Raw genomic sequence first — 12027 nt, forward strand, 5'->3', positions numbered from 1 at the left:
ATTAAAAAGAACGGAAACTATAGGTAACACGTACCAATTACCTCGTACTCCAGGTAAAATCGTTTGCCTTCTGCCCCAGTACCATTTGACATGCAATGTTGTATCACAACGCGGGACGACATGGTTTCGTAAGTAGTCCCTTCATCGGAACTCAAATAGTTCCGTTCAGTTGTGCTATGATAGGGCTGATCCACTTCAAATAATCGCAAATGATCACATCTACAGTTAAGGGAAATATCGTTAGAAAACAGTAACTCTTATCATAAATCGAACCGTGTTATTTCTCATAAAATTCTCATAGCATGCATAATGCAAACAATCGTTCAATTATTTCTTTGTTTATGTGTTTTCGTGTTCCTCGCCCATATTATTATATAACAAAATAACAATTACATTCCCTACTTCATGAATTCTTTCAAGTTCTCCTACCCAGTGAGACAGACACTGCGAGGTCCCGGCTGTATCTGCTGCATAACGCGTGTTTGTTGTGCGGCACAGTCCGGGAACCTTAGTTCTACGAACCGGAGTCGGATTTTACACGTGCTGCACGCCTGTAGCTCTACGTTACACAGATGACCGTGATATACCTGCAAAATAATGGACGTTTTGTACAATTGCGGATTTGATTGTAATATCCATCCTCCCATCGTCGGATACTCACGAGACCGATTATGAAAATCATATTATCGAAATGTGTTTAGACCGTTGGTATCCGAAGAAGAATGGAGGGTAGCGGCTGTGATAGACTGTAGGTTTATGACCGTATAGTCCTTTCTATTGCACCCAGAAATAAAAATATTCTAGATAAACCAAAAAATGATTTTTTCAGCACACATATACATCTACGTGAAAACTTTTTAAAATCTTAGGGTGTCTAATTCAACCAAATTCGGGGTGGGGGGAGGGGGGTGGGTAATGCTGTGTTGACAGTAGTCTAAATAAATATTGTTTTTCTCCAGACCTGTGAGGTGTAGTTGTTGGGGTAGCCCTCGGAGGCGATGCGGCCGTAGTCTCCCATCTCAATCTTCACCGTGGCGCCCGTCCCCTTCTCTTCCTTTCGACAATATGTTGTCCCTAGAAACGCATGGGATAATGTTAAGGTAGCCGATACATAGATAAATGGAAGGTTTACATATTGTTTTGTATTTATTTGAGAGTGACATACGCAGTTGTATAACGCTACTTACTGCGTCCTAGATTCAGTCTTTTATATGACATTCGGCTTTCAAACTTGTCCTTGTAAAAATGGTTGTCAAATTACGAGATCATTAATTTTATAGGTGAAGCACTTTGCACAACATAACAGTTACCCGGTAGTAGCCCCAGGAAATAGTCCGTATTAAAACGATTCATGATGAATCATTTAGGGCAAGACAAAAACAAGAATGCATAAGAAACTATTTTGGAGCGATAAGATATCAATCTTACAGTTATACTTATAATAACAATATATGAACTTCATTAAAATGTGCACGGAATTCTTTGAATGTGTTAATTCGGGCTTCACGTTTCAAACTGTCTTCAAAATCGCCTACAATAATTGCCCACTTAAAATGTCTTCTATCCCGTCATTAGTGGTAAAACAAGGTTTCTTCCCTCTCTTCATACCTCAAGGATCATGCCACTTTCGGCAATCACTTGTGGCAACTAGTGGCAACTTTAACGTCTGCTTAATAGCCCCGTGAACAGATTTTGACAAATGAGTTGAAAACGGAGTTGAAATGATCCAAGACAGAGTTTGTACACGGGGCGTTGGGTGGAAATGAAATAATTTAGGAATAATTTCGCCGCGCATTTGAAGGCCGATCGAATGTAATAAGGACAGGTGTATTCCCTGATGGGACAATAATTAGAAAATTAGAAGAGGTCTTGATTTTCACCCTCTCATCATAGGCGGTGTAACTCTAGACAGTAAACTCCGTGTATGTAATATATACTATCATACACCAATCATGTATCATGGTGTTGTTGTTCTAATGCAATTGCATTGCTGTTAGAGGCTGATGCTGCATGCTGTGAAAATCGTTTATTTACTTTTACTTATGAAATATATTATGTACATTGTATATGGTATTACAAATTTATACTACTATAATATTATGCGTGAGAAATATATCATATTGATGATTTTGCAGGAAAAAGCATGTTAGCAAAAAATGCAAACTTTTTTTTTAAATATAATCACACATTTCTTAGAGCAAATAAATGAGTATTTGATTAACGATACCTGTCTTTCAGATCGCATTTGAAGTTGAAATGAATTAGATTTCAATGAGCTCTTGACATGCATGTTAACCATTATCAGCCCTACAATCAACCAAACAATTTATTTTGATAACCATTAATAGTTTAATTAACTTCTGGAAACGCATTTTGCTTCCATATTTCATTCTCCTGTTCGTGCTGCGGTAAGATGTTTACCCGAGCCGGTTGAAACCCAGTAAGACATGTTGATAAAACTGATGGCAAACAGACTAATGGAGAAGAGCTTACATCAAAATCTGTGAGCGATTTTCTGTTTAATTGACATATCCGACGGACGGTAATGCCCCACGTGCCGCATGTGCGCGGGCTCTTTCAGAAACACTACTACACAATTACAGATCGATCCGAGTCAAAGGACATGAAACATTTATGTATGTGTTTTCGATAACATATGTGCAATAAAATGCATTCAGAATGGCACCGATAAGATTACCTAAGATTGAAGATGCACTTTGCTCTGACAATTCAGGTGGAAGTTGTATTCCAGTAGGTTCATGAAGCGATTAAGATGATAATGCTTGTTCTGTTTGCACAAAATTGTATTTTTCCACTTCCTTAATTTAGTCAAATGTTTCGACTTCCACCGGCAAAACCTAAGCTCAATACTGGCACATTGTTAATTGCATTTGTAGGAAACTGAATTTATGTATCCACGCATCTGTCTTCGTGTATATACACTTTCTGTAATTTAATAGTTGATGTTTAGCTTGTACTGCGGGTATTGTCGATGATGTAAAAAGTTTGTACAAGTCGGTTAGGGGTAATGATTGGCACAACTGCATCTTACACCAAAAGTTCAAGTCACAAGGGATTAGTGCTAATGCTAATATGGTAGAGGTAAGAAATACATTATTCAATGAGTGAATACCGTTGAAAACAAAAATGGTGATGACATTTATACCCGTTTTAAAATGATATAGGGGCTAAGTATAGGACATTTTTTGTGAAAGCAGCAACAACTGGTACAAGTAACATGAGCTTCAGTGAAGAGGATTGCACGACACATTCAATCCATGCTTTTAATAATATTTGGATCAACTACCACAATGACTTGCAATTAAAACAGTGTACATAAGTCTCTGTTCCGGTATCTTACCATGATCGAGTCCATTTTGCAAGGCAGATATAGACGTCATCAACACACTCAAGAATAATTGCCCTGCCCCTGAAATTAAAACAAAATGATACAATAATCTTGCTGCTTAAATCTGCTATGATTCGAATCTAGAAACAACATCAAAATATACAGTATCATGAGATCGGAATGTATCTAAAATCTGTCATATATTATCTGATAAGACATGGATATGTCACACAGGTAAATCTCGTTTTGAAAATGATTTATCTTCACGCTATGTTTTGACAAAGCGATGGGTTATTAGATCAAATGAGCGGGTATTATTCTAGCAGTAAACCGTTTGTTAAGATGTTCCGCGGTACTAGCCGCATTTTGACGATCCGTTCCGCTCTTTCGTTTCAATTAACTTCGCCTGGAAATTCCATCGCTATTTTCTTGACGGGCCTCTTAATGACCAAAGCACATGGCTCAACACCTCAAACCTGATGTAGTATGCTCTCTTTGCACCATATTACACAGCAAAACACGGGCTTTACAATGATTAACATGTAAATAAAGACACAAATCCATTTGCCTCCACTGAATTAAGAAAGATTCGGTTTCGAAAAATAATTGTTTGCGTCATGTTTCCTCGGCAAATTACATATTTTATTCGCGTAGTGATATATGTGGCACATGCGCAGTTGACAGTTGAAGAAACAAGTCTGAAAGTGTGATCTGGGAAACGGATGGGCGAGGAATGCACTCGATAAATCATGACAAGATTCTTTAAACGTTTCTGTTATTGCTACATTGCTGACAACACCCATCACCGAAGTACTTCCTCACGTCTTAGGGAGGCATATGAAGGGACAGCCACAATTGCAACGTTCGTCTGATAGTTTAATTTTTCCGACATGTCATAATTTATTTGTTAGACGCTGTTCTGTTTATTAGAACATTTATGCCTAGAAATATTAATTTTGTATGGGCTGGAGTATTAATACTGCAAAATATATTTATATGATTAAATGAAAACATTATAAGATAACAATTGATATTTAATATGCATGACAACAAATCACAATGCATCATCAATGTTTAATGCAATGTTTCAACGAATAAAAACATATCATTTTGCTTTTATGAGGGACGGTTTCATTTAAAAACAAAAAGTAACATGCACCGTCGGAAGTTATGAAACTGAACCGCTTGGCACTGTTTTGTAACACCGTTTATTATTGCTTATTCTAATTGAGGTGAGTATCAGATTCTAAAACAGCGTCTTGCATACCTGGGGCAGATTAGTCAATAAAATAAATCGCTGGAAAAAATGGCTTATCAGTCAAATGATTGCACATTTCTCTGTTAAAATGTTCTATAGCAATTCCAGGTAGCATTCAAACATAATCGTTATAACGATCGAAATAATAGTTCAGATACAGAATATAACTTTGAGAGCATCGAAATGCTCGTAAAATCGTTCGTAGTGAATTTGATGAAATGGAAACTTGATTTATGGAACTCTATGCAGAGGCGTCCTTATATTTTCTGCAGTGAGTACTTAGCAGACATGTTAATACTTTATGTACAATTGTTGAGATTGGTGACAACTTTGACCACAGAAACCGGTTTCAACCGGAGTGATATCATTGACCCTGATACAAATATTATACATTCTTTATGAAAACTACAATGACAAGCCCATTAGCCTTAAACGAGGCCAGGATCATGTTTAAACGCATAAGGATCACGGCCCAAAATGCAAACAATGGAGATCGCTACCAGACATAACCCATAACACAACTATCACACTATCACCATTGGTACGACGTGTTGGGTTTACCGTAAGTACTCAACGGAATTTCAGTCGTGTATTTTCTTTATTTAATCAAACACTCTTGTCAAGACATCCATCAACTTGATAAATACAGGTAGTATTAATTACTGACCCTGCGTAATGTTGACAAGACCTGCGTGTGCTGTTTCTTTCTTTCGGTCATAACAGTGCTGTTTGAACCACAAGAGTAGACGTCACTAGCCAAACATTTAATATTTCAATGAAGATATTTAATCGTTGTTTAATTTTGATTGTTTCGAAGCGTTGCGTTTCTTTGTTTTGCCTTGATCGACAGGATCTTCATAATTGTTTATGCTACTGGGCCTGTCCTGATAGATTTTATTGTTGTTATAGATATAGATGTAGTATTATTGTGAATATCAAAGGAAAATAAAACATATGACGTTGTTCGAGGATCCTTTTGGAGATGTTAAATTGTTTGCATGATAGCGTGAAAAAGTAGACGAAATAAGAAGCTGATATTTCCATTACAGTATGCCGACGAGGTATGAAGTATGACTGCTCCAAGGCGTTATCCAAACATAACATAATACAGATATGTTGTTTATATGTGGTATGTATGTGTTGTTCTGTACGTTGTACGTGTCTCCCGTTTGATGTCTGTAAGATCTTAATCTTATGCATTTAAGCATGCTCTTCGTTAGATTGTTGACTACTGGGTGTGTTCCTGTAGTTTCCATTGTATAATCATGAGAACGTAACTTACAAGGCAACCGGTGTGAACAATCTGTGTAAGTGTTATTATCTGTTAATATGAAATATTGCGGAGAGGTTAATAGAACGTTTGTTTTCACAAGTATTTACAAGTCATTTTGTTATTACTTATTAACTTAGAATGACTTATTGCGACAAAACGATTGACCTTTTGGCACCGAAAAGAAACAGTTAAGCAAAATGGCTTAGTTATGAACCGATTCTATGCAAACGTCTCAGAAGAAATAATTCCGAGACTCAGCGGCATCAGTTACTTTGATTCAATTGTTATTACATCAATTTGGAACAAACATTAACAACCTTAAGAGTGATGGCCTGCCAATGACATCGTTCCAAAATCTTGGTTTACGGTATGGCTTAGGTTTTTACTAAGGTAAGCCATTAGTAGGACTTTTCTCAAAGAAAAACATCATTATGTTTGGATATTTATAATAATAGAACAATAGTTTTAACATTTTTAAACGCCTTCAATATTAAAAAATGAGCCCCCCCCCCCAATTGAATACCAACAAATATTCGTTGTCCCTATCCTGCGTTACAAATATTTTTTTACGATTTTGAGACTGTATACAGTATGATGTCGAAATTGAGTTTCTGCATACCGCGCACCACTCTCATGGGTCCAAAGTACTCATAAAAAGTTTTAACATTCTGGACTCCAAACTATGAACACACCAGTCTCAGATTGGTTGGACCTGCTCAATGACGGCGGTAATAAGTACAACACTTCATAAACAGTCTCGGAAAGCCCTGGATGAAACAATCAAGGGATGGAACCATTGACAAAATCCTCACCAGACTTAATGTCAGAACGCGTGCTTTTATTTTTATAAATATTTATCTCTCTCTAATTAGTTCGTTTATTTTTCGTTGGAACAAAGGTCAAATACATTAGTTTCCAATTTAAGGAATTAAACGGGGATTTAAGAAGATGCAACACGGATTTGAACACGTGCTTCCCACATGACGCAGAGAAAAACAGGGTTGTGAGGAGTTGTAAGCAATAAATGTAAGACTAAAGCAAGATGTTCCTACAATTACACAGGCGTTATTGTAATGTTATATCTAATTTATGATGTAAACATTTTGTAAGCAAATATAATTGTGTTTGTTATTTTAAATAAACAATCAAATAAAACTGACATCGCTATTACTATGACGGTAAAGACGACACATTTAAAACATGCATATATTTGTAAAAGCTATGGAAAATTGCTTAAATCTTATAAGAGACCATGGAATGTATACATACTTTCAAGTTAAATCTACATAACTATCTGTGACTGGTTTTATAAAAACGTAATATAGACGGCTGATTAGGCTTAAAATACACCGAGATGACTAGCTTGATTTACACGGATATATCAGTCACACTTGCACAGATATATCAGTCACACTTGTACAAGGAGAAATCAACATTATATTGCAGTGCCGAGGAGGTGCCTCTTTCATCTATGAGCACGTTTCTCGAACCGCTCAAAATCGCATAATCTCAAGTGTGCATTTGTAATAATCTTCAAAAGAAATTTAGCATTTAATTACATCAAATCATTTGCAACCATTTTCAGAGAGGTATCCTGTGAAATCATATAAAATTCTTTGGATCTTGCTTGAAAAAAAAAAGAACTTTGTCTTTGATTAGAAGTAACACTTCTCGTATGTAGTCCCTGATCTCTTTTGAAGCAATTTGGTCAAAATGCGTCAATATATTAATATACATATCATACCTAAAAGCACCAGCGAGTGCATGACGTTTCAACATTAAACGCTAGGTTTGGGCCTTCTAGAAAATGCAGTGTTAAAGGTGAATATCACTATTTGAAAAAGGAACAAATGATGGGTCACAGCTAGAAAGAAATTTAATGATAAGACATCAAGTTATTTTAGTATTCCAAACAATAATGTGTAGACTTTAGGTGATGTGTAGACTGTAGGTGATGTGTAGACTGAAGGTGATGTGTAGACTTATGTGCTGTGTAGACTGTAGATGTTGTGTAGACTGTAGGTGATGTGTAGACTGTAGGTGATGTGTAGACTGTATGTGATGTGTAGACTGTAGGTAATGTGTAGACTGTAGGTGGTGTGTTTATAAAGTGTAAACTGTAGGTGATGTGCAGACTGTAGATGATGTGTAGTCTGTAGGTGATGTGTATGTAAAGTGTAGACTGTAGGTGATGTGTAGACTGCATGTGATGTGTAGACTGTAGGTGATGTGTAGATTGTATGTGACGTGTAGACTGTAGGTGATGTGTAGACTGTAGGTGATGTGTAGACTGTAGGTGATGTGTAGACTGTAGGTGATGAGTAGACTGTAGGTGATGTGTATGTGATGTGTAGACCTATGTCATGTGTAGACTGTAAATGATGTGTAGACTGTATGTGATGTGTAGACTGTAGGTGACGTGTAGACTGTAGGTGATGTGTAGACTGTAGGTGACGTGAAGACTGTAAGTGGTGTGTAGACTGTAGGTGATGTGTAGACTGTAGGTGATGTGTATACTGTAGGTGATGTGTAGACTTTAGGTGATGTGTAGACTGTAGGTGATGTGTAGACTGTAGGTGATGTGTAGACTGTATGTGATGTGTAGATTGTATGTGATGTGTAGACTGTAGGTGATGTGTAGATTGTAGGTGATATGTAGACTGTATGTGCTGTGTAGACTGTATGTGACGTGTAGACTTTAGGTGATGAGTAGACTGTAGATGACGTGTAGACTGTATGTGATGTGTAGACTGTAGGTGATGTGTAGACTGTAGGTGATGTGTATACTGTAGGTGATGTGTAGACTATAGATGACGTGTAGACTGTATGTGATGTGTAGACTGTATGTGATGAGTAGACTATAGATGACGTGTAGACTGTAGGTGATGTGTAGACTGTATGTGATGTGTATACTATAGATGACGTGTAGACTGTAGATGATGTGTAGACTGTATGTGATGTGTAGACTGTTGGTTATGTGTAGACTGTAGGTGATGTGTAGACTGTTGGTGATGTATAGTCTGTAGGTGATGTGTAGGTAATGTGTAGACTTATGTGGTGTGTAGACAGTAAGTGATGTGTAGCCTGAAGGTGATGTGTAGACTGTATGTGATGTGTAGACTGTAGGTGATGTGTAGATTGTATGTGATGAGTAGACTGTAAGTGATGTGTAAACTGTAGGTGATGTGTAAACTGTAGGTGATGTGTAAACTGTAGGTGATGTGTAAACTGTAGGTGATGTGTAGACTGTAGGTGAAGTGTAGTCTGTCGGTGATGTGTAGGTGATGTGTAGACTGTATGTGATGTGTAGACTGTAGGTGATGTGTAGATTGTATGTGATGAGTAGACTGTAGGTGATGTGTAGACTGTAGGTGATGTGTAGACTGTAGGTGATGTGTAGACTGAAGGTGATATGTAGACTGTAGGTGATGTGTAGACTGAAGGTAATGTGTAGACTGAAGGTGATGTGTAGACTGTAGGTGATGTGTAGACTGTATGTGTGTGTAGACTTAAGGTGATGCCGAATATAAAAATAAATGTTTACAGAATGTATCGATTGTTTGTTTTTAAACTCTTCCGAGGTATTTTGAGACAGAATGTAATCGTATAGGTTTGTAGATACCAAAATAGTTGTTTCAACTTAATAATTGTATATCTTTTGATGTGATGTTATGTATATTTCAGTGCCAAAACTGATGTTAGTTGCAATTCATAAATCATACAAAATCAATTTTGCAGAAAACTAAATTTCGTAAACTGTCTGTTTCTGACAGAAAACCGGTTTCTTTAACAGGTGGAAAACATTTACATTTATTTTGTCTATGAAAGCTGTTCGCGGATTAAGACAAATGTCCACTTTGTAAGATAAAATATCCATTGATTTTGATTTGCAATGAAAGATAAAATTCATCATAGATAAAAATCAGGATGAGCAATTTTCACTGGCTTTCATCTAAGGAAAGTTTAGGAACATATGTTGGTCAGCCTCTGTTTCATCTCTGCTCATTTATGAAGATACGACGGACGGACTAGAAATTCGGAATATTCATCAGTATAATTGTATCTATATTTGATCTCTTTATTATTTCATTTGGCCAAGAGCACGTAAATCGTTCCAGGGAGCGTAACACAACGTCAACGTCAAACTAGTGTGGTGTAATTTAAAAGGGTTTTGCGTGCAAAAAAATGTATTAGTAATTCCATTTTCCTGTTTTACCGGGAACAGTACAACAAAAAGTTGAATTGTTCATTACAGATTGCAAACTTAAAGGGTAATTTAACCTCCGATCTCAGTTGATTAAATCAAACGACTCAAGAATATCATACTGGCTGGCTACTTCGCATAAGAACTAATGTAAACAAAACATACGAAGATACTACGTTTATTTTGTTAAAGTAAAGTGATATTCAAACCATTGCAAACGTAACGAAGGATTCAGTTGACTACATCTACCTAGGTCAATACCACAGTGTACGCTTACATACGGAATTTGTTTGACGACATCTACCCAGGACAATACCACAGTGTACGCTTACATACGGGATTTGTTTGACGACATCTACCCAGGACAATACCACAGTGTACGCTTACATACGGAATTTGTTTGACGACATCTACCCAGGACAATACCACAGTGTACGCTTACATACGGAATTTGTTTGACGACATCTACCCAGGACAATACCACAGTGTACGCTTACATACGGGATTTGTTTGACGACATCTACCCAGGACAATACCACAGTGTACGCTTACATACGGGATTTGTTTGACGACATCTACCCAGGACAATACCACAGTGTACGCTTACATACGGAATTTGTTTCACGACTCCTAAACACGTAAATACCACATTGTACTCTTACATAAGGGATAATTTTTAACGACACATTCTCACGTCTCGGTAAGACAGTGTTGGCTTACACGAAATAAATAACTGTGTCCATCAAAACTACACGTATAAAGCATATGACGGTATTTATGAGGCTAATGTAAGCCCGACCAGACCCAGCCCAGTGCTAAACGGTCAACTGGCGATCTTATCATCGGCCAAACGAACTAATAAATTATTTCTGGCCGATATTGAGGAGCTTCAACTGATCGTAGAATGGCCAGCTCTGTGCTAGGTTCTAACACTATCCACACCTGCACAAAACTGATAGTTTACATCGTTGTATTCAAATGGTTAAACTATCACGGCGTGGTTGTACATGGATGCTGCAACCTTTAATGATGAAAAGTGGAAAACCGTCCATCTAGTGACTACCACAACAAGGCGTTCGTTTGATGACCATCTCAAACCATAGATGACTGTGTGTATATTCACATATTTATACATTATATCCCTGACCGATACTGTCATCAAACGCTATCCATAAACAGTTCCAATGAGTTGTAAACCAAATACCTATATACTGATGTATCAGGCTCTAGACTTATATACTGATGTATCAGGCTCTAGACTTATATACTGATGTATCAGGCTCTAGACTTATACCTATATACTGATGTATCAGGCTCTAGACTTATATACTGATGTATCAGGCTCTAGACTTATATACTGATGTATCAGGCTCTAGACTTATATACTGATGTATCAGGCTCTAGACTTATATACTGATGTATCAGGCTCTAGACTTATATACTGATGTATCAGGCTCTAGACTTATATACTGATGTATCAGGCTCTAGACTTATATTTCAATTTTAATAAAGTGATTCGTAGTTTCATCTGTGTTCTTGCTTTTTATTATTTCCTACTTGTGTAAGACTTTCTATATCATGTTTTCATGTTTCAACTGTTTTGACTTAGTATTGATTCCGAAACAAAGATATCACACACCCATAATGTATCAATGATCAAACGTTACGGCTGAAAGCAACGGATGAAAGACGTAACAAAGACGTCTCTTCCTGCTTGCCAACATTCGCTTGGAAATGACGAGTGAAAAATAGAAAAACAGAGAAATTCCTCGCAAGCAGAAAATTGTTATAGTGTGTTCGTATGTCATCAGGTCGTTCGTATTACACAGAAATATAACTGGTTTGTTGCTTTGTTTTGGATTGTAAGAATTCTTTCAGCAGCGATTTTGAAGTTATATGTGATTTTTACTGCATACAAGACCTGCACTCGATCATTCTGCAGT

At 37.0% G+C, this 12027-nt stretch overlaps 1 protein-coding gene across 1 annotated transcript in view; it reads right to left on the reverse strand.

Annotated features, from left to right (window-relative positions):
- LOC128243886 (uncharacterized) overlaps positions 1 to 12027 on the reverse strand; it is a 29170-nt gene that overhangs the window by 11117 nt on the left and 6026 nt on the right. Inside the window, exons 2-5 of the mRNA XM_052961872.1 lie at positions 3362 to 3430; positions 962 to 1074; positions 430 to 587; positions 35 to 219 (exon numbers count right to left, since the gene is read on the reverse strand). Of these exons, the coding sequence (XP_052817832.1) occupies positions 35 to 219; positions 430 to 587; positions 962 to 1074; positions 3362 to 3430 (525 nt within the window). The remainder of the gene's footprint in view (positions 1 to 34; positions 220 to 429; positions 588 to 961; positions 1075 to 3361; positions 3431 to 12027) is intronic.

Source organism: Mya arenaria, chromosome 8, assembly GCF_026914265.1.
Source record: "Mya arenaria isolate MELC-2E11 chromosome 8, ASM2691426v1".
Classification (NCBI taxonomy): Eukaryota; Metazoa; Mollusca; class Bivalvia; order Myida; family Myidae; genus Mya; species Mya arenaria.